This window comes from Tinamus guttatus, unplaced genomic scaffold (assembly GCF_059628265.1).
Source record: "Tinamus guttatus ecotype Peru unplaced genomic scaffold, ASM5962826v1 Tinamus_guttatus_pri_ptg000212l, whole genome shotgun sequence".
Classification (NCBI taxonomy): Eukaryota; Metazoa; Chordata; class Aves; order Tinamiformes; family Tinamidae; genus Tinamus; species Tinamus guttatus.
In genome coordinates, this window is record NW_028288746.1 from 350,281 (window position 1) to 374,740 (window position 24,460).

Below are 24,460 nucleotides of genomic sequence, written 5' to 3' on the forward strand. Positions count from 1 at the left end.
CAGAAAATAAAACTGTTTTCACTGGGTCTTAACAGTTACCGTCCATGTTACTACGTAATTCAGAAACACTGCTTTAAAGACCACTACAATGAGTATATATATTTTGTTACCTAAGTATTCACAATGGATTGCCATGCATGTTAACTTGAGAAATTTAACATATTCCCTGTGTGCAAACAAGTTTTGAGTTTGTTTAAAGCATTCAAAGCCAAGAGGCTAGAAGCAACAGAAACAGCACAAAACAGCTTATACAAGACACAATTTATTAGTCCATCGTTTGTTTGATGTAAGGGCTAAAGTATGAGTATGAAAATTAGTTACATTGATCTGAAATGCAAAAGAAAAACAAAGAAAAAAAACCTTCCTCCAAAAATCATCTACCTCCTGCAAGGCTGACATGCAGCACCTTTCAAACCCTGAAGACATTGTTAAACAACACTACTAATACTAATCATTCTTCTCAAATTCTCTTTTAACACCTACAAGGCCCAACAGAAACAGGCACAGGAGAAGAGTTTATGTCAGATTCATCAGCTTTGGTTAGGCTGAGTATGAACCCTGTGACTGCAGATCACTCTTTAAATGATCTGCTGTTTTTTTTTTTTTTTTTGCACACAGTCTCTGGTTAAGGGGATTGCAAAATAAACCTGAGTATTTTTGCAATACTCAGACTCACATGAGGCCAAATCTGAACACCCTACCAGTCCAGGAAAGCATCTCACACCTACTCTCACCATTCTTGATTTATTTTCCACAGATGTTCTTGTTGCACACGCGTGCTCTATTCAATACATGTATTAGCCATAAGCACACACCCACAGCAACACCTCGCGCAGCATCATATTGTTTGACGGTTCTCCAGGGCTTTTTATACAGTCCAGAAGATGCAGACGTATTTCCATAAACAGGTTAAAAACAGACCACAATTAGTTCTCCTAGGTTCTCTGCTCGAATACAGCTCACTAAATCACAAGTACAAATAGTGGCTTTTACTGTCAAGGCAGTTCATTAAAGAAGTTAAAAGCAGGAAATAGAATAATAGAATTGACTTTACAGTGAGTTTATTATAGCAAGAAACAGGAAGTTTAAGCCATTTTACAGTAAAAATGGTCATAGCTCTTTGGTAATTGAGGTTGCTACAGTTTATCAGCTTGGCTGGCCACGTACTTCCCGTGTATGAGATTTTACTATCTCTATTGCATAATAATCCATGAAAAACCATAATCAACTGAGCTTTTAAACAAAAAACGTTGTTTCCTAGCACACAGCCTGCAGAACAAGCCTCCACCTTCATCAAAGCATATATATAAGAAGCAACAGTGCCAGAAAGACTAAATTTTAAATATTCTGCAACCGTGCAGTTCTTTCCACAATATATATTTGCTTCAACAAAATTATCAGGAGAGAAAGGAGAAAAACAAACAAAAAACCACACCACTTTTTCTTAGTCTATATCCTACGTTATGAGGCCAAACTCTGAGCAAGATTTACCAGGTCTGAAATAAAAAGCTTCAAATATTTCAGATAAGTTGCCGCTTCACAAACACAAAATTTACAAATGCCTGGATCAGAGCACATTTTTACTGAAGATGTTTTAGATTAAGGCTTATTGCCTCTAACCTTGTAAGGGTGCACTTATTACTGAAGATCCTCATGCACAAGTGACTGAATGCTACAGAATCAAGTCTTCAAATATACACCAAGAGGAAACTATAAAAACCATTAAGGACTTGTGCATTGAATAATAACCAAAAATCTAAAACCAAAATATAATTTTGAAATACTTAATTCATTTCCCTCATAACTGCTTACAGCATTTTCAATAAATTCAGAACGCCACCAGTGCCTCTGTGTCTTTTCCGGTTCACATCAAAGCAGAGAAGCAATGCCAAGCACCATATGGAAACCTGTAGTGCACTACACTTTACAGGACCATCATGACCCATAAAAGCCACAGTCACTTTTAACCTCTTGAAAAAGTAAATCAAAACAGCCATAAACATGTTCAAACTAACTATAGACACTTGATCATCAGCACTTGATAATTTGCCCTTAAAAGCTTACTCAGCAGGGCAGCTGTCCACCCTCTGTTCACCCACACAGGTGTTACTCCACTTGCATAGTTCTGATCTTGTTTACAGGTAAGCTCTCATTATCTTCAACAAGACACTTAATCACGTTTCCATCATTTCCTTTTACTCTTCAGGTAAAAAGATCTGAAATCTTAACACTTTCCATAGCATGAGATACTACCCCATCTACGGGGTAGTCATCACGTGTCTGACTAGTGTGTAAATCTGAGTCTTTCATGTAAAGAGTTAACAACAACATAAGCAGATCTGAAAATTACCACAGCAGTTTATCCCTTCCCATGAAAAGCCAAGTAGCCTGGCTAGCCTGGATGTCAATTCTGCTGCTGAACGAGTAGGAAACGGGGTTCAAATGAAATTAAAAAAAAAAAAAAAATGGTTGTCTGGAAAGATCACACAATTAACAAGCAAGCTGTAGAGAAGGTCCAACTGGGATTGTTGCTTTTGCTGCAACACACACTAATACTACAAACCTTTCATTCCTCCTATAGTTTCTTGACCAATTCAGTGATTCTGCTGCTAGGATCACCCATCCCACTGACTTGGAGAATTTTACAGGAGCCCACTTAAGTCCAGTGCTAACAAGGAAGCAACTGAGGAAGCACGTACCTATTTGAACTTGTTCTGGCTGGCTGAGCGATACAAACGCTGATGTATCATCAATCCACGAAACCTGAATGTTACCTAGAAAATGCAAGAGAAACAGTTGTGACTACTTTTGCCCCAGGTTTATTCACATCTTTTGTCTGATGACAGATAAGAAAAGTAGGTAACTAGCAGTAACTTCAGCCCAGAAGCTCTTGCCGAGCAGCTGTGTGGCATGCAGGCCGTCCTGCACGAGCTGGAGCTGTTCCAAAAGCACCTGTTAGACCTGTACACCCCCACGGAGAGAACACCCACTAGAGAGGGCCAAAAGGCAACATAGCTATTACCTTCCTAAACCCAGAATCTTTTTTAAAAAAATCCTGTTATATTTCCTTTCCTTTTTTTTTTTTTTTTTTTTTTTTTTTTTTTTTTTTTAAGATTACGTATTCCTATATAACCCTGCAACAATAACCGAGGCATTTCTTTTTCCTGAGAAATTTCACCTATGCATGAAAACCAAAAACAGCTCTTGGAGGTTTAAAATCTCTCCAACCTTCAGCAGAACAGTATTTCCTAAAGACAGCATAGACTAGCTCCAGCTCCCATGCACTCCTCCCTCACTAGGACAACCTCCCAGACTAGGAATTCCAATAGAGGAATCACAACCTATAGCGAGAGTGGAGAAAAAGGCTCCCATCACACACACAGACACACACACACACACAGACACACACACACACACAGACACACACACACACACAGTCTTTATGCAGTCAGAAATCCATCTATATTTCCTATCCTCATTTAAGTGTTCTACTGTCTGTACACTTCAGAGATTGAAAATTGGTGCATTTTTTTTTTCTGGCAGACAAGGAAATCAAGTTATACATAACGTTACACCACCATTTAACCTCCAACCATTACAAGGTTAGACAGTGATGCAAACTGTCTTAAAATGCATTTTATTTAATCTATTGAAATCTAATTTCATCTACAGGTTGCAAGGTTTTAGAGGTCTCTTCTGAAATCCAACCACATAATAAAAAGATTTTCTAATTATAAAAAAATACAAGGCTAGATAGATTTAGCTTATATGCTTTACATTTGAGCAGCCAGCCAGCTATTTTGGACATTAAATTCTAATCATTTTGATCATTGCCAAAACCATAGTTAATTCAGTATCTTTTCCTGACATTTCCCTACAGTAAAGGGCTAAAGTCTGTTACTATAAAGACCATATATGAGAAGTGTAGGCTTTAATACTTCATAAATATTTATTAAGGTAAATAAATTCAATTTCTAATAATTCAAACTTCTAAGAACACAGATGTTTGCTGTTCTAGGTGAAGGGCCTTTACTGTGTAGGGAACGTGCTCTTGACAGGCATTAACATTTGACAGGCATTAACATTAACATGACAACATTTCAAAACCCATAAAAAATACAAAGATGACTATTTCAATTCAAAAATATAGTGCATTTGGTAGGATAAATATGCAAATATTAAGCACTGGAAACTGGACTATAGTCTGAAGAGAACTGCAATAAATGCTGTTTTCATTCAGTTCTTCATGCTTAACAGCCTATTCAGACTATGTTGCATTTCATTATTATTATGAAATAGAAATTTTAGAGAGAAGATTAATAAACAAGAACATCCAGCAAGATTGCTGAGCACTCAGTAAATATTGTGCATTGCACAACTATGGTGAAAGGACAATAAAGGTCTGTAAAGCAAATGCATCTGGACTTGGAAGGACAGTGTGTAGCAATCAACACAGCCACGTGCCAATTCAGCAATGCTAGAGAATACCAGCTACACAGAAATAAGGCACATGATGGCTTCTCCCACACCTGAACAGAATCAGAGAATGGCTGAGGTTGGAAGGGACCTCTGGAAAGCCCCTGGTCCAAACGCCTGCTCAGGTAGGGCCACCTAGGACAGCCTGCCCAGGTCACATCCCATCGGCTTCTGGGCATCTCCTGCGGATGGAGCTGCCCATCTGTGGGCAACCTGCCCTGGTGCTCAGCCGTCCCCACATTAACCAACCTTTCCCTTCAGAGGGCCTGCGCTTCCACCTGTGGCTGTCACTCTTGTCCCGGCACCGGGCTCCTGAGGGGAGAGCGCCTCCGTCCTCCGGAGAGCCCTTGTGTATTTGCTACTTTAGGCAATAGCTCCCCTTGCAAAGGGGAAAGATTAACATTAAGTAAAGAACTATGAAGCAAAATAAAAGAAAAATCATCCAAATAGAAGCAGAAAAAAAAAATCTATTCTTTGCTTTTAACAAGAAATTAAAAGCCCTGCACAAATAAATTTGAAAATTCTCTCAATATGAATAACAAAAATGCAAACGGCACTAAAATCCACATAAAGCAATACTGATGAATTCCACCATTCAAGCCATTCAAGTAAGATTTTCTTCAGCTTTTTTACTGGAATGATCAAAGGTATGGAAATGCTTCTGTAGAGGAGAGCAAGTAAAGTGAGACTCAGCCTTCAAAAGAGAGTCTAGAAAGGAAGACAACCCCTATACATGTCTGAGGAAGATACAACAAAAGAACAGAAGCAGTATGAAGGACATCAAGGGAACTCATGGTTTCTTCACAAAACAGCTAAAGAACATCTCAAACTATGGAGAAGTTTTAAAGTCATTTTTCACATGTTTAATTACAGTTAGCCACGGCACGTTGCGTATGACAAGAATATGGGATAAAGAATGATTTTAGACGGACTTACAGAAAACTGCAAAAGGCTGTTAAAGACGCAAGTGTGACCTCTGGCTCATGAGGCCCTAAGTTGCAGATTGCCACAAGGCAGGAAAGTTGTTTTATTTGTCTCTGTTCTTAAAACGTTTCCTAAACAACTGCTGCTGGCAACTAATCACCTAGGACAAGATATTAGTATTACACAGCCATTCCTCTGTCCAAAAAAAGTTTGAGAGCTTATTCTACTTTCTTATACTAAAAAGAAGTTAACCACACTTACAATTCTTGATCAATAAATTATTACACCATGAGAAGATTGCAAACATTTTTTGGACATTCCTTGCATCAAACAATAGAAAGAGCTGAAGTTTTTATTCTATGAGCAAGGGATGAAGCATATAGGAAATGATCATTTGCCTGCTGAATAATCAGGAGGGTTAACAGACCTTCAACCCTTCTGGCAGGAGGACAGACTGGCAAAGAAACAAGAATAGCTGGAGGAAACACTGGCATGAGAGCAGGGAAAGGCCAGAAACGCAGAGAGAAAAGCAAGATTACAATAAAAAGCAAGTTACCACCCCCTTCACCTCCAGGTGAGCTTGAGCTACTGGCAAATACTCAGTACATTCCAGCAGGCTATAGCTGAAAGGAGGTTATTTTCATACGGGGGAGAAGGGAGAGCTGCCCCCCCTGCCCCGTGTTAGGCACAGGGAGTTTGCGGGAGCCTGCAGCACAGACACACAGACATCATATCCTCAGAAAGGCATAAATGAGCATTTAAGTGGCAGTAAAGAATATACCACAAGCTATTAATTCCAGCAAATGGTTTTAAGTACTCTCACTTTTTCTTTTTTTTTTCTTTTAAATTCTATCAACATGACTAAATAACCTACACAAATTTAAGAATTTAGTTAATATTGGCATTTAAGAGACTGCATTGTACCCTGCTGAGGGGATAGCAGTACTTACACAGACAAACCCAGACTGTAACAACATCCTGCACCAACAGGTGTCCACTTGGTATGCAGTACTGAAAGACCTCAAAACCCCAAGCACCCCCTTCTAGGGTAGCAAATGCAAAACAGTTCCAAGTTTAACACTGCAGCCCCTTCAGCTGTTTTGGTGCTTTCATTAGAAGCTCCATGGAAGATTACAACTCTGTTTCAGCACTTCCTAGACTAATGTGCAAAATATTTTTCTATAAAATTAGTTTAATATTGCTACTCACTTTAACAACTGATCTTTAATCTGCACGAGAGAGTTGAATTTAAAAACATTTTGCTTGGCTAGTGCAATAAATTTGGAAATAATTCATGGCTGCCACTGGCAGGATCTGTGGGGCCTTTGGAGTATCACAACCTCACGCTGCCTGTTCTCCGTCCAGTTACAACTGAAGCGGTCTGAGTTCTCCTAGAACTCTAGGAGGCAGCATCTGTGTTTTGCTTGGAGATGCCCATGTAAAAAGACCTAAAACAAAATCTAGATTTAGTCCTATCAATCAGCATTTTCCAAATCAAATTTTGAAAATATTACGTTCATTAAAAGTGTACAAGTGAGAAAACCAGTAATTTTAATCTACAATAGTGTCTTCAGGCATGTAAGTGTGACCTCTGGTGGTGTGATCTGTGCCTGCATTTCATGCCATCACTGAAGAGGAGCTGTTAAAATAAGATCAAGCTCTGTGGCTGAGTACCCATATAAAAATAATTAAAAAAAAACAAACAAAAAACCAATGTCCAAGATGTAATACTTCTTGCCTTCATAATTTTTCCGCTCTTGCATTCCAGAATGCCAACCACGAGTATTGAATTATGTCCAGCATTCTACTGGTATGGTACTACTGGCATTCTACTGGCAAGTACAGAAAGTCGGAAGGAAATGGGTTTATATCAATTTTATATACACTCAGAGACTCTGAAAAGACCACTGAATTGCAATATGATAATATTAATAATAAGAAATCATCACTAGGTAAAGCGGCATGGTGATCCATAAGGACAGGAGCCAAGGGACAGCTATCCAAATTGGACAGTAAAGCCTAGTTTACACAATTTCAGAAAGACAAGATGCACAGGTGTCTAAGATAGAGTAAGCTGTTTTCAATACTCCCTGTGGGCAAAGTATATCTAGAAACTCGAGCAAAACATTATTTTAATAACAATACACCATGTTCATTTTATGCAAAACAAAAACAAACAACAACAAAACAAAAATACCACCATATAGTTTAAGAAATGGAAAGAATTGCCTGTGTTTTGGTTTATGCCCAAAATAAATTATCTCTTTGCTTTCTAAAGCAAACTCTAAAGCAAACAAGCAAACTAAACAAAACTAAAACCTTTTTTTTCCATTTATGCATAGATAAGGCAATGTTTCAAAAGAGTACTTTAAGTCTTATGTAGTTTAAATAATTTTTCTATGATTTTTTGCAAACTGCAATGAAAATAATGAAACTAACACCCGAGATAGGGCTATGTTCATTATAATAAATATAAAACAACGCTCATTATTTTGTCTGCTTTGGACCACAGTCTTCTGCTGTAAGAGGTGGATATCAGGAAATCAGTATGAACTAAGCAAGCTCTTAATGGTTACATAATTATAAATCTGTCACCTTGCAGTAGATACTGAAGAAGATTCACCACTACTGAAGCCAATACCACAGATTAAGAACAACCTGAAACACAAAAGAACTTGCTAGAGACAAAGAACAAGATACAAGGAAGGACAGACTGTTTGACTCACCAAAGGCACTAAAGAGTTGATAAAGGTCACTAGTCTTCCACTCTTTGGGAAATGTAACATGAAGAACGTGATCGCGTTTTGGCTGCACTACAAAAAAAAAAAAAAAAAAAAAAAAGCATTTGTTTTTGTGAATTGCAAAGATCTCTCCAAGTCACAAGTTTCTGGAGTTAGTAAAAAAACAGCACATAACCTGCACTATATATCTGCCACTTTATACACCTCCTCTATACATCAAGGACAAGATGCTGAACAAGAAAGTCATTTAATCTCATGCAGTAAAGATTACTTGCATGTAGATCATCAGAGAGTAGATAAAATGGAGGTTCCTTTTGCTAGCACCTGAGCTTTTAAAATCTGTGAACTCCTGTCATATTTAAAAGTGAGCTATATACTACATTTTAAGGTGCAAAGAACTTGAAATGTTTTCCATTTTTCCACCTACTGATAACCAGTTTGGTCTCTCTACAGGTATCTGCAGAGTGGTATGTTTACACACGACATCTCACTAGGCTTTGCATTATCATTTGACTTTTAACACTACATAGGCTGAACTATTGCAGTGTCTTAATTCACTACTCCAGTTTGTTAAGAGGTGACAAAAGGGTTAACTACATACAGCTTTAGACTATAAAATTCTCACTTAACCACAAAAAAGCACTTTTGGGAAGAGCTTCTCTCTTCTTTGGGTCTAGAAGAAGCTCTGAGGTTAACTGCTAGACTGACTTCTAGCTTAGAGAATTTCCCTCCCAATTTTTATCTCCCTCCCCTCGCCCGGGATTACAAACGTCTCTACTTCGTGATCTCCTTTGCTTTGAGCATTAATGTAGGACTAGTTTCGCAGAGATTTTTTTTAATTAGTATTTTGTTCCACATTAGGAGATGCACACCCCTCCAATATCAGTATATTCCTGATTTTACCACATTTAGAATCCTATGTCTTACATATAAAAAAAGGTGATAAATATTTGATTCATGACATACTTTACAGACATTATATGCAGCAATTGCATTCTTTTTAAAGACTTATTAAGGCACAATGTTCAAATCACACAGTGAAAGTCATTTTCCTATGTTCAATACTGCCTAACACTGTGTTATTGGACTCCATTATTTCTGCAAGAGTCGCACAAGCTTGCTCTAACATTACAGAACAAAAACTGACAATAGAGCAAAACTTAGGGTAGATACCTACTTAACTGCACCTGCCTTTTTCAAAATGCCCCCATTTGCACATAAAACAGCCACCCCTGTGCAGTTTCGAGAGCCTTCCTGGTTCACTCTGCTGGCCTGGCTGTGTCAGTCTGCCACAGGAGCCTCTCTCTGATAAACACCTCTCCCTAGACAGATGCTTTTTGGCTCCTCTTCCTGGCAATCTAGCAAAATAAATATTGCGAATTGGGTAGCAAGTGGAAGTAGCATCTTCACAGCTTGGCAGCTCTGACACTCAACAAGCCAAAGTATGTACTGCCCTTCCACTCAGCACATACAGCCAGAGAAATAAGGCAGCACCGTAATTAGACAACCATTCCAATGGCTCTGCAGAGCACCGGCACGACGACGTGCTCGTGTATGGCATTTAAAAGTTAAATGTGCATCCTTGCAGCACACATTCTCCTCTCCAGCAGATACTTCCATCTTTCCAGAAACACATTCCACTACTATTTAACTTAAATTTATTAGACTAGTATCTATATAGAGTTGTTCTTCAGACAAAGCTTTTCAGTGGATAGAGTAGAAAAAGGTCTTCAGGAAAAAATGCCACTAAGTTGAAAGTAACACTAAAGACATTTGTGTACCTTACCATTTATCTAAAATTCAGTTTTTATGTAAGGCTTCACGTTTTCATAAACCCAGACATAAGTGGTAACACCCAGCCAACACTTTCTTCCTCGTGTTGTAACATCCCGTAAGAGTAAGGCTCTTTACGTAAGTAAAACCTGCTTTCATTTAAATATACTAGCAATCTGTTGCAGCCTGAGGTCTGTAATCTGAAATAACATTATCAATAAAAATATTTCAAGCAATACTTTTCTGTTTTATCTTATCACAATCTCATGTATCAAAAAAACATGATGTTTTGGTTGAAGTTAAGTCCGGTACTACTGCAGGCAATTTGTGAAGGAAGGTAACTAAAAAAAACATTAGCCAAAACCATTCTCAGGATCATTTACTATTCACTATTTTGCATTCTGTATTTACTGCAGAGCTCTCCCTCCTCTCACTCCCTGTCCCATTTAGGCATCACCTTTATTTTGGCCGCTTCCTGTACTCAACGCCACTACACTTCATTTTCAAGAGTTTAATCCATTCTATTCAGTCTCCTCTGTAATGTAGATTGGTCATTCAAAGTTGAAGGGAAGAGCTTATGGTTGGCCATGTCATTCAAAAGCAACAACATTTACCATTTCTTAAGTGGTAAATAACCAAAGCACAGCTGAAATCACATATTTTAGAGGCAAGACAATGAAACTCCACAATTCCTCCTTCAGAAAAATACTGTCAGAAAATAAATTTGTCAGCAAAATGAAATACTTACAGTCTGGTCCTTCCAAATTGAGATATGGTATGTCCATTACTCTCATGAGAAATAGCCTGAAGCAAAAGAGAAACGCAGCATTAACAAATTCATGTCCAAAGAATTTTTGAAAACCTTCATATAGTTATATATTGTATGTTCAAGGTAATTAGAAGAATAATTAATTATCTCAACCTTATCTTAGGCTATATGAAGATGAAAATACCTTCCACTTCAGTCAATCCATAATTTAACAAGTATTCCAGATTTAAGAGTTATTTAACATTGCGCTAGCAATTCTACTGATCCAACGACACAAGAACCATCCCCCCAAACACTCATGTAGCTGAAAATATAAAATAAAATGGAGAAAAGAACATTTAAGAAGTAACTTCGTGCAGTAAGAGCCAGTTATATTGTAGAAATACCTAAAGCTCTCATGTCACTTAAGATCCCACTTAGGCTTTGCTTTCCGAGCACTGCTTCATGCTCTAGACAGAAAGACTCTTAAAGTTCCTAACACTGTGCAAGCCACCATGACATGGTGACAACAAGCAAACAAAAACCAGGGTTTCACCCTTTAACATGTAATTACATTCAAAAAATACTTACCAAGTAAGATAAGCTCATGTTCAGTTTACAAAACTATCCTCCCCAGAATAAGAAACACAAGTAGCCCAAAAAACCTGTCACACGTATGTGCATGAAATGCATCTTGTTAACTGGAAAGCTGGAAAACACTTAAAAAAAAAAATGTGACTTTGGAAAATGGACACCTAAGACAGAGGATGTCCACAGAAGTGTCACCTACTATGGTGCACACTGTCCCATCTAACTGCTCCTCTAACTCTCTGGACAAACACAGGATAATGTGGTGCTGTGCCCTTCAGCACTGAAGATCTTGAGAAAAATCAATAAACACTAGAATTGATTAGCTTTAGGAACTTGCAACATTTTTACAAACGAGATTGTGTTTCTTCTAACATTTTGCCTTAGGTGACACTGGCTTGGTGACCTAAAAAAGGTCAGTGATGAGTGTGACATCCAAGCAAGCCTCAGAACACAGTTCGACAAGAGAGCAGAGATAAATGTCATGACTGACATCTCCCAGAGGTCCAGGATAAGAAGATACAGTACTCACAGGACAACACACATGGTGGCTCAAAATGAAATAAAACAAAAACAAAACAAAACAAAAAAAAAAAAAAAGAGAGAGAGAGAGAGAGAGACAGAAAGAGGGACACACACAACCAGCATTAAGTTGGACTTTACTTCAGGCTATATAAAAATACTAAATTCTGTTTATTGCTTAGAATTTGTCCAACACTCTGCTCAAGCAAGGTCACCGAGGGGAGGCTGCCCAGGCCCATGCCCAGTCGGGTTTGGGTACTTCCACAGGGGGAGGCTCCACCACCTCTCTGTGCAACCCGCTCCTGCGTTCAGCCACCCTCACTGTAAAGTCATGTTTTCTTGCATTCAAGTAGAATTCTGTTTTTCATCTTGTGCCCATTAGATCTCCTCCTGTCACTTGGCACCATAGAGAAGAGCCTGGCCCTATCCTAGTGCTGCCTTCATCCTCCCCATCAGATACTTACGCACCTTGTCAAGGTCTCCCTGAGCCTTCTCTCTTGTCCAGGTTGAACAGTCCCAGCTCTCTCAGCCTTTTCTCCCATGAGAGATTTTCCAATCCCTTCATCATCTTTCCAGTTCTTTGCTGGACTCACTCCAGCAATCGCAGAATTGTCAAGGTTGGAAGGGCCCTCTAGAGGTCATCTAGTCCAACCCCCCTGCACATGCAGGGTCACCTAGAGCACATGGCACAGGACTGCGTCCCAGCAGGTTTGGGAGATCTCCAGAGAAGGAGACTCCACGTGTTCCTTGTACGGGAAGCCCAGCACTGAGCAGGGCTGAGCAGGGAGGAAGGACCACCTTCACCAACGTGCTGGATCCTGTTGACCACCTCTGCCATGAGCGCTGCTGGCTGTGCTGCTGCGGTACCCCTCAAGAGCAGAAGTGCAGGGGTCAAGCACAGCATACAGGATTTCAGCTAGTTCAGCCCTCACTACTTGCATGTTCCACCACCATACAGGACAGAAAAGAGTTAAAGAAGAAAGTTTGTTTAGGCTTAGCTTTATGCAGAAAGTTTTCATAGAACTGTCGGAGCTTGCTATTATAAAAAGTACTCAAAAACATCTGGTTTATTCCCCTAGATAGCAGCTTTGATAAAACTCATTATTACAGATGAAGCTTACCGAATTATGCTAAAAGATCCAGACAAATAATAGTAAAAACACCTTCCCCAGGATTAATTGTTTTTAGGAAAGATAGTACTGTGACTGATGACAAGAACAGACTTATGCCATAAGCCACATTAATCAAGATCAGGTTTGGGGGTTTTGTTTTTCTAAATCTTCTGGGGCACAAATCCTGTATTTATTTGTTCAGTCAAAGAAACAGCACTTGCATACACACATACACACTCTAAAGAGGTAGTATAAGCACCGATTTTAATATTAAATCCATTTAAAATATGTTACAGCAGTGACTTCATCTATTACTAATAACTTACAACACGGATTTTGAACAGAGCTGCAGCATCCATAATTATGGCTGCCAGATTCCTCATCAATTTACAGATAATTTAAACTAGTAAGGTTGTTCTGTAGGACAACACAGTCCCAAATTTCATTAACTTGATTCATACCATCATTGCTGTGAGGTTGCTTTTTATTACATTAATCCATACTTACTTGTAAAAAGCTATACTAATCATGCTTTGTATTTCCTATGCTGAAATGTGCTTCCTACCTTGCTTAGGAGCTACAGCTAGACTACACAGTCAGTGGACAAGGACATCTATTCCTCAATATATGACAGTGTCTTAAGAACTTTGATGGTTTTGAGATAGACACCTGAAAAAGGTTTGTTTTTGTGGCAACTTAAGTAAAATATGGAGAGCGAGGTCATGACCATGACACTTCACAGCAATACATGAGCAGGCTCAGTTAGTTAAGATTACTGCTCTGCACTGTGACAGAAAAAGAGTTTTCATGGATAAAGAACTGGCTAGAGACACTGATGTAACTTGAGAAAGAGCAAGTGGTCTCTTCAAGAGCAGGACATCTCACCAATCCAGCTCGGAAACTAGCACGGCCTGGTGCCTTGAAGCACAAGGACAGCAGTTGTTTAATCCTACTTTGAGACTCGAAAGCTAGTTGTGAAACTGCAGAAAAGCATAGTAAGGGTCTTCTGGAATACTTTTGCCAAGAAAATTAGTCTCAGATAGAAAGAGAACAGATAAATAAAATCATTTGCAATACGTGCCAGAGAATCCAGATCCCTGGTAGGACATTCTTCACAAACATATCACAAAATCAAACTATTAGTACATACTTCAAACCAGTTCTGATATTCTTCATATGCAAAACTGTTTCCAAGTTAATTTGTACTTCTATAGAGCATAATATTACTCAGCTCAGTCTAATAAGGCACTCTCATTCCTTTAAACGTCTTTCCCCCTCCTTACTCCCCAAATAACTTCCTTTAGTTTTGATGTATCATTAAAAGTTAGAAGGCTATTTTAAGGGTGCAGAGCAGAAAAGGAGGAAAACAAAAATGTTGCAGTAAACACATAAGTCGAAGCTCCAAAGCAGGTAATGTGATTTAACATCCTAATGCAAGAATTAGATAGCTTTATATATCAAAATAGAAGCACCTTCATCTCAAATTGAGTGGTCATCAAGATCAGAAAGATTATTCATGAAAGGTGACTTTAGAAGAATGTATACAGAAAATGAAGATTAAAAGTAAGGAAATGCATTCCTGCAGAATTCTTGGCTTGCTGCTTTGTTTACCATGTAGCTTACTGTACTATGCCTAGAAGAGCCAGACAACCCCAATGCAAAGAGTGGTTTTAGCAAGTTCCAGTCTAACAAGAAGCTGAAATTAAGGATTTTACCAATGTTTCTTGCCTATGAAGGACACGCTGGTCACCACAGTTAAATGGTAGGCCAGGAAGCTTCTTACTGACATAATTAAAAAGCTCAACCAAAGAAGTTCCAAGTAAACAAACCCCCGCTTCCAGTGAATGCTAAGTTTGCAAAAATCAACACTTGCATTTTCAGTTTAGCTCCCACTGTTCACATTAGTAAAAGCTCTATTTGAACAGGAAACACTTCCAAAAATTCTGTCAGATATGCCCATTATTTTTAAATTTAGCTTAGTGGCTATAAATAAGTATCAAGAGTATTCCGAGATCTTGAACTTAAGCCTTTATAAACAACCCAAAGAATCATAAAGAAGTGTTTTAAAGAACATTTTCCAAACTTTACCTTAATTATAGTTGAAATTAAGAATGATGCTTCTCAATAATTGCTTAAAATAGAGAAACTACACTCTTCAGCTTCTTTCAGGAGAAACTTTTGTGACAGATCATGCAACTTTCATTTGTTCAGCTTACTGTTTGCATGTTGGAGTTTGTGTTTTGCTTGAAGAACATGACTACAGCACAAAGGAATAGGTTTCCTTGTTCTGACTGCTGCCCACAGGATCAGGTGGAACTTCTGGAGGAAGGAGGAAGATAGGTTTTTTTCTCCCCAGGAGAAAGGAGGATGCTCAGCTAAGGAAAGCTTCTAGAGCACAAGCTGGAGAAAACTAAGAGTAGCAGGAAGCCTGCTTGCAGCCCAAAGAGTACCTACAAGAAGGCCTCAGAAAACATATTTTCTACAGGCAGAAAACTGAGAATTGCCCAGCCCTGGATGGTACCTACAGTTACTAAACAGTGCTGGAAATAGAGAACTGGTATGCAAGGATGTACTGAACACAGCAGAAGACTTGTTCACTTAGGTATCAAACAGATCTAATTTTTGTTACTCATTTTTATTATTTAATAAACGAACTTGCCTTATTCTGGTTTGTTACTTTGTATTCTAGCAAAAGATAGCTTTGCAAAAACAGAAGTGGTGGCCTGCTCGTTGGAAGGACAGGGCAGGAGAGTCTCATCTCCAAGATGCAGCTGTGGTCAGATGACAGCCTGGCAAAGGCTTCTAACATCGCGCACAAGTACCACGCAGCACGACCACTAGATTCCCATGATTTAAAAATAATACATAAGCCTCCTGTAAGAACCACCTACCCACTCTGAATAGCCACACAGTGGATAAACACCTTTCATATAAAGTTTTTCATTTCTTTCCCCCACCCAACACACAGATACCTTTAGTCATTTCCCCTACTATTTATTGTTAACTTTCTCTTTTGGCAGTGTTGATTCTGAAGTCAAAGAACAGCAGTTTTACCCACAGGGCTTATGGACACTATTAGAGGACTTACATTTAGAGTGCTCAAATTAAAACTTGAAAAGTATAAATTTAATCCATTATTGTAACCGCAATATAGTAGTCTCAGTTTGTACTTGTTGCAGATACCCATCTCTGGAAAGAATGCAAAGCAATTTAGGTAATAATTGAAAAATATAAGTATATTTAACTACCTCAAATGGTACCTACTAGTTAGCTCATAATAGCTGGTGCTACGCTGATTCTGTCGCCACCTTTTGTTTAACTGAGTATTCACATTCAAATGAAATGGTCCATAAAGGTCTGTGCTGAATCTGAGAAATTCATGCACGACTTAGGATGCCTAGATCATAGGAAGCTACTGTCTTAAACACCTCATGGTCAAGCAGCCATTCAGCTTTCAGGCCAAAGAAAACAGAAGGCTCCGGGCCATGGTTGTTCTTTCATTTGTATAGACCAGCTGAAGGTACAATAGCCATTTTTCTCCAACTCCTATACTATAGGGCAGGATTTGAATAGATTCAGCTTTTCCAGAATTGGAACAAAAACAAACAAACAAACAAAAAAAACTAGCATTTTTTTTCTTCATTTTAACTCTTTTCACTTTACACGACAGGCTATACTACCTTTTGAAACTTCCAAAGACAAATTTACAAGCCAGCTTTAATCTTTTGAAATATTTGCAAGAGCACACAATTCAAAAGCAAAAATCATAGCATCATCTTATAAACTACCAAGTACATTTGTCTGCTGTGTTTGCTGTGCTTCCTGATACCATTAAGAGCTTTCTGCTGCTTGGATAGGCATATTTTTTTTTCTCTAGACTACTGGAGTGTGCTCTGTTTTAGCTACCGTGATTTTTTCCACAGTGCCCTCCAACACTAAGAACACTTAACCAGTTTTTCTCTTCAGTTCTAGTGTCTCCAGCTTTCTAAAGAAATATTTTCTAAATGTGGACATATCCAAAGCAATTCAGGTTCCAAACATCCCTTAACAAGTTAGTGGAAGGTAAAAGCATTTCCCTCATGAGAAAAAAAAATTATTTACTTTCCAAATTTTGGTCTTTCTGTAGCATTAATAGCATGAACCAGAAAATCAAAGACTGAGGTGTCAAGAAAAATGTCATCAGTTGTTGCTTAGACAACTCGACTTAGGTATTCTGAGCATTATGTTTCCATATTGTAGCAGGCTTTAAATACAGCAATTACTTACTTGTTAAAAAAAGGTTCGATGAGTTTTGATCTAGCAGACACGTGAGTTTTTGGAGGACTGAGGAATGAACCTGATAAAAAAGAGAGACCCAGCATATAATATGCAGTTACTGATAGCACTAAGGAATAGATTTGAAGATGACAACATAAATACCTAGAAAATTAGCCATGGAGATGAAGCACAGTCCAGTAATATAAGCATCGTAACCTGCTTCATGAAGTTGTTCAGAAGCTGTATCATAACTTGGAAATCCTTCTGCACTTTCTGAGGAGAGAAAAGAAAAAAAAAAAGAAAAAAGAAAAAGAAAATATACTCATATACGCTACAGCATAACACGATTTTAAGTAGCTCTCAACCAAACAGGATACTTTTCACAGAAATAGGTTCATAGGATAGAAACTCCTTCCTATTAAAAACAGGATTAATCTTCTATATAGCAGTTCACTCCCACAGACCCCTAACTACTATGGAATATTAATGCAACAAGAGCAGCACTTCCCACGCAGCATATTTGTCTCTGTCTTGCACTTAAGAGAACAGACATTCAGGCTCTACTACTGATTTGCTTGCTAAGCACCCAACTGACCTATGGCCAGATTTTTAAGGTATCTCAATAATGAAAAAGAGTGATTAAAGGTGTCTTTATTGACAACTTAGGTGTCCATATTTGGTAAAGACTTTAACAAGCATCCCTTGATTCAGCTCACAGTGGAAATCTTAACAGGTATCTGTCTGAAGAGAAGTGTGTGAGAGTGTGTGTCTAAGTCTCAGTAATAGAAGGATGCTTGAAAATCAAAGCAAGCTGAGCTTAAAAGGATAATGCTTAGTGTTCAGCTTTATCTATTTCCTTTACAGATGTACATCCACATGTAAAAACAAATATAAATGAACAGTCAAGAAGTATTTACAACATAGTATTTTAAAAGATGTTTTGCCTTAGATGTTCTGAAGTACATTAACCATTTCACATTACGTGTTAACACTTCAGAGTTAACTTTCATAGTCGCATTTTACTTAGGAAAACAACCAAATTTTGGAGGGAGGGGGCAGGTGTCATAAAATAGTTTTATCACGAACAAAATCACCCAACAGACACCAAATTATATTACGTTTTGAGAAGAAGTTTCTGTGGATGCACCAGTACAAGATATGAATTACTGTCCGTCCTGGCTGTGTGGCATTACTCAGGTCTAGGCATCTGCTCACTGCCCGAGAAGGCTACAGAAGTCAAATCTCATCCATTCTGCTATCCCTCCATCTTATGAGGGCTTAGGTACATCCACTCCACATATTCAACAATATGAAAAAGTAATGCTCATCTTCCTTTTGATTAAGCATACAGACTTCTCCTTCCAACGTTCAGTTTTACTGTTCAATTTTACCCTCCTTTTTTCAAGTCACAAGCTCAAGAAACAAATTCCAGAACCTTGATACAAACCAACTCTTTGTTTAAACATCTTTCCATTCCCCTCAAAACAGAGTAAGCTGTAAAGGACCTTAACTATTTTCTAGGACTCACAGTCACTGCTATGTAAATTTTCTTGCTTTTGTTTCTAAAGTACCTACTTGAATATTCTGTCTTTGATCTGAACAGTATTAAAACCCAAGTTTTGCAACAAAAACAGCTAAAAAAAATTAGTCTCCAAAATCTAAAGGGGAAAAAAAGTCACCACTAAAAGATGACAAAATTGTCCTCTGAAATACTTTCATTTTTCTGTCATTTCATCCAAAATAAAATACAAAGACTCCAGCTGACTGCATACAACTGCATTATATCCATATTGCATAAGCTCATGTTTAAAATCCTTGTCATCAAAATGATAATATTAACAAGAAAATTTCCATTCCAGGCCCAGAACAATCTTCCCTCTCAAAAAAGAAGCTAATACGTTAGAACGCAGAGCATCTTCAGGTATTCTTACCAACTTTAGGAGGGCTGAATGGCACCTCTTTTAAACGCTTTTCCAGTTCTGCGAGGGATGTGTTATTAATGATCTCCTGAAAGGAAGAACAGCATTAACGGCCAGTACATTTTCCCTGGAAACCGAAATCAAACAAGACAACATGGATACTTACTGCTGCCACCTTGTGTCCTCTAAGGATTTATGCATAGCCCCATTCCAAACTAATGAACCAGGATGTCCATCAAGTTTAAAAGTTAGCTTGCCTTGCCACAGAATAACTTTTATGAGCTGCAGGCCCTTAGCAAGACTTCTCGGAACTCTGCATTAACTTGGATCTGGTTTCTGACATAACATACGCGCAGGGGAAAAGATGGCACAAACAGCAAAGCAAAACATCCTAAACACTGATCCTAACATCTGAGGCATTCGGGGTGCTGAGCTAGCGGTTTCTGCTATAAAAATGGTTAGTAACAGCTTTAGGAATGTGATACAAAGACAGGGAAAGAAACCTGGCAATCTGAAAGCAGGGTTATTTGGCAAATTCTAGACTTCAGCTTGAGCTGCACTACTGAATGAATATAAAAAGTCATAAAAAGATAGATTATTATTATTTTCTTCAAAAGTCAAACCCAATTTGTGAATTTTCTTTGGCAATTAGTTTAATGCAAAAATGTGCAGAATCAACAGTAAGATAAACTCAAAATCTAGTATAGTCCTTATTAAAGAAAGTTGTCTGAACCAAAGTTCACTTTGATTCCAATAGACAGTTCTTAACAGTTATTGTAATCAACTCTACGGCCTGAACTGTGTCAAGAACTTGTTAGAGTGAGCAAGCAGTTAGTAACAACAGCCTAAAACTTGAGCAGCTACATAAATGCAAGGATCTACATAACTTTAACAAACATAAAACTCATGATGGATTATTAGTTTCCAGACTGCTATATTACTACAGTAATTGCAGCAATACTATCAACACAAACCTGAAAACATCCAAGTAACTTTTACTGAGATTTTCAATTAGGCAATGCTCTAAAATCAGTAGAGAGAGAAATGCTAAACAGAAGTTTTCATTTGAAAATACTCATTTATCCATAAAGCACAAAGGAAAGCAAGAAAGAATAATTACTCAGTGCTTATTCTTTAGAAGATAAAACTCACTCTGAAAGAATTTAGAGAAACCTATATGTATATTTTTTTTTTCTGCAGATCATCCACCAAACATGGTACAATAGAACCTAATGATGCTTGAAGATCAGTTTTTCTAGACAAATCTAAAATCAGAAATTGACAATATTCTACAGCTTTTGATAAGTAAACCAACTTCCAGGACCCATTTTCTGGGTCTCTGGAAGCTGCATTTTAAAGAGCAAAAAATTGAACATAATTTGAAATTGCAATGTGAAGGTAACTTGTCTGCTTTCAACAACTGCAAATCAGATGTATGTTATACTAGTAAAAATTTATATACTATTTTTTTTTCAAATTTGAATACAAAATGGATAAGATTTTCTTAAATCAAAACAAAGCATCATCCATCCAGAAAACTATATTCTGTTAGTCACTCTCCTCTATGAAAAGCATCATCTGTGTTTTAATACACACTTAAGGTAATTTTTTATTGTCAAATCTTTCCATAATTTTAATTTACCTTAAAAGGTTGTGTACTGGCCATCAGTTTAGTATCCAATAGCCTAAAAAAAAAAAAAAAGAGTTAAACAAGTTGAAATTGAATAATGCCCATTTTGCCAAATCAGAAAAAACTTCTCATGTATTAGCTGCGGAATAGCTAATTTCACAGCATTTCACACTACTGAAATGTTACTCTCAATGGCCAAAGCTCTCCTCAGCTTCGCACATCACAAAAAAAAAAAAAAAAAAAAAAAAAAAAAAAAAAAGACAATGACTAAACAACAGTAAGAAAAGCAAACCATAAGTAGCAAATAAATCTTGTCCTAATATAGCGTAGATTCCAAACCTAAAATACCTTGTCAAAAGCAAAAAGGTAGCTGAGCAGTATCTTTTGTCAAGATGTTGAACAATAACACTTCAGAAAATAAATGTTATAGAGTGCCTTTTAAGCAAAATTAGCTAACTTGGTCCAAATAATACTTCTGGTCACAGCTCTGTTAAATTGAACAACCGAGATACTGTTTGTCCTGTCAGCGTGATAAAACTGAAGAATATGCAGGTTTAAGCTGAGAACTTACCTGGGAAATACGCATGATGTCACTTCTTTAAAGTCACTGAGGTCCTAAATCAACATTAAATCAGAAGATAAATTCCTGATAAGTTACCTACTAGCCTGAGATTGACAAACTGATAACACCAACTACTACTACCCAAACAGTTCCTAGAATAGAATGACTGAAATCTCTTATCATAAAAGATGTACTCAGTCAGAATGACTTAAATACCATCAACAATTTTACCAAACTATAAACTATTTCTGATTTGCCCATGATTTGTAAGAGAAAATGTTCTACCAATGCAAATATTGAATCTTATTTTATATTTTATGCTACCTTCAACACCAACTGCATAACTGTTATGTCTTAAATGTCTTATACCTTAAATTCCCAGCATTTAATAAGTCAGTGGAATATAAATAGACACTCAAGGTGGGCAGGTTCTACTTGAGGTTGATTAAAACTCATGGGTTTAGACCACTGCCAACTACTTATGTTCTAATACAGTCCAAACAGGTCTGAAACTACATCTTCCTGCCTCAATCAAGTCTTTCCACACCACCCATGAGCCTTCATGCTCACAAGTAACATATGCATGGGCTGTACATCTCTCCAACTGGACCGTGGTCTTCCTCGGACACTGTCCTCGCTGCCAACAGTTGCTTAGTCTATCAGTTTAAAGCTCTTAAAGATGTTCTTCTCTCCTCCCAGTTATCCTGATATGCCCGCATTTCACCCAGTGAACATTGTCTTTAATTTCTGCTCTTAGCTTTCTTATTTTCTGTTGATTTTTTCTGTATGACTAACCCCCCACACACCATGCACCCTTTTCCACTTTGTAAGCCACACAGGCACAAAAATACCACACAACGCTCTAAGCCAGGATCTAAACAAAAAAGGTAGTCAGATTTACCTCATTATCCAAGTAGTGGCTGAAGGACTAACAGACATGACCAGAAAGCACAATTCAATTCCAACATTTAATCTGAACATTTTCAAAATGTAAAGGAGAAGAAATCAATCCAAGTGAGCCTTCTACATCCAGATTTAAGAAAAGGCAGCACTGGCCAAGCAATAGATCACGGTATGCTTCTATTCATCAGAAAGTTTAGAGATTAGACTGAAAGTAAATACTTTATCAGGAGACATTTATGCCATCACGTGAGCAGTGACACTTACATCAGGTAGGGGACAATAGAACTGGTGTATGGTATGCATGACGTCCAGTAGCATATTGTGTCCAATAACAAGTTTGCCCTGTGAAAAGAGGGTTAAGTGTTCATTACATCTCCATCTTGGCCTCAGCACAAGCAATACGTGACAAGCACTTGCCCCAGATGCCAGCTGGGCACAGTTGGGAACAAACCAAATCACATCTCCACACTTGCTCTCAACCTGCCCCACAGCTTCTTTCAGCCTCTCAGGGCAGCCATCCCTGCTCTTTCCTTTAATCGCTCCCCACTGCTTGTCACTACCTCCAGCAGCAGCTTGAAACTATGACAAGCAGGAGATACATTAGAACAGATGCTTACAACTTTGTTTCCAAACATAATCTATTTACCACTAAAGTCAAGAGATGTGTGAATCCACTACCTTTTAACTTACAACTTGTATCATGAATAATGATTTATTCTTCAGGGGTTTTGAGGACTTGACAAGTGTTAGCCTTTGCCCTAACACACACCAGATGTTGTAAATCCAAATTTCCTCTTGCAAAGCACCTGAAAGTTCTTAAATGTCAGCTCTGCTTCATCTAACACAATAACGCTTTTCTGCTTCCTTACACTCTCCACTTGCCAGAAAAAAACAAACCATTGTGCATAATTTTTTTTTAACAGCTGTCTTACCAAAATAATCAATCTTGAATTCATCTTACAAGGGGGAAGGAGAGGAGACATATGTCAAACTATAGCCTATTTTAAGTGCATAAATAGAAGAGACTTGGGTTACCTCCTGGGTTAAAAAAATAAAAAACAGCAACAAAAACAACACCAACAAAAGCCAACAATCTCTTTAGGACAGAGGGAAAAAATGAAAACTTAATTATACTTCACAGAATCTTGTTAACTGCCATTAGACATTTTTTATTCTCGACTCTTACAGAAATTAGGTAGTTCATGTCATTTATGAGCTTACTTAGCCTAGCATACTCTATCATCATAAACCATGAAGTACATAAGTTAAAAAAAATAAAATAAACAGAAAAAAATCTTCAATCTGCATTTCATTTCATCTCATCTCTCAAAAAGCAACAGTAAAATAGCTTATTGTAAGATTTTTTTTCTCCTTACAACTAAAGGTACATTTAAATATATATATATATAAACTCACAGAATTAGCAATGGCATGAACAACTCTGGAAAATCCTACAGCATCATTCAGTTCTTCCTGCAATTAAAGTTTCTGGCATCAGTGAAATATAAATACAATACTGTCATAATTGTATCTGAGATACACTCAAGATAGTAAATATTTTCAGCTATTATTTGTTAAAAATACCACTACAATGCACAAAAGGTTCTATACTGATTGTTATTTTTGTTAATCAGATTGTATACTTGCATTAACAGCGAGCCTGAGGAAGAAATACTCTTCATTATTCTTACAAGCATATTTAGATAGAAACAAAAACATGACAGGATTACATTTTAAGATGACCCAGAATGCATTTTGAGGAACCTGACTACAGTATCTATCTAGGTTCAACAACTTTTTTATAACAGTTTTATTTTTAAAGTTTAGAGAAGTAATTCCTACCTTACATACAAGAGATTTGTCTCTTTTTTTTTTACCAACTATGAAAAACTAATAAAAGCACTTATCTTTGTTCAATTGCTGGCACCACTAGTCTGAGTGACTAATGTTCCTTTAAAGAGTGCTTTAGAAAATCCACTGCACCAATAAGTTGTTTCTAACTTGCTTTTGAGAAGAGGAGTTCTTGTCAAAATTTTTGCAATTCATCTCAGGCAGTAAACAAAAAAAAGTGAGATCCATCGACAATACTGAGAGTGCCTGAATACCACACATGATCTTGCAGTCAGTTTGTTACTACAGTAGTTGTGTGCAGCACTTATCTACTAAGAAAAGTCAGATTATTTATAATTACACAGTATAGGTTAATTGAAACAAAGAAAGTTTCAAAATAGAAATACTACTCCGAAGACAAACTGTGAATACAAGTAGTGCAAAATTTTCTCAAGAAAGTTTATAGCAACAGCCA

General features: G+C 37.6%; 1 protein-coding gene across 1 annotated transcript in view; it reads right to left on the minus strand.

The window, feature by feature from the left end:
* Positions 1 to 24,460, minus strand: part of PARN (poly(A)-specific ribonuclease) — a 49,561-nt gene that overhangs the window by 17,690 nt on the left and 7,411 nt on the right. Inside the window, exons 12-21 of the mRNA XM_010214411.2 lie at positions 23,572 to 23,628; positions 22,420 to 22,497; positions 21,262 to 21,305; positions 20,703 to 20,745; positions 19,073 to 19,148; positions 17,304 to 17,414; positions 17,151 to 17,220; positions 10,663 to 10,718; positions 8,127 to 8,213; positions 2,700 to 2,774 (exon numbers count right to left, since the gene is read on the minus strand). Of these exons, the coding sequence (XP_010212713.1) occupies positions 2,700 to 2,774; positions 8,127 to 8,213; positions 10,663 to 10,718; positions 17,151 to 17,220; positions 17,304 to 17,414; positions 19,073 to 19,148; positions 20,703 to 20,745; positions 21,262 to 21,305; positions 22,420 to 22,497; positions 23,572 to 23,628 (697 nt within the window). The remainder of the gene's footprint in view (positions 1 to 2,699; positions 2,775 to 8,126; positions 8,214 to 10,662; positions 10,719 to 17,150; positions 17,221 to 17,303; positions 17,415 to 19,072; positions 19,149 to 20,702; positions 20,746 to 21,261; positions 21,306 to 22,419; positions 22,498 to 23,571; positions 23,629 to 24,460) is intronic.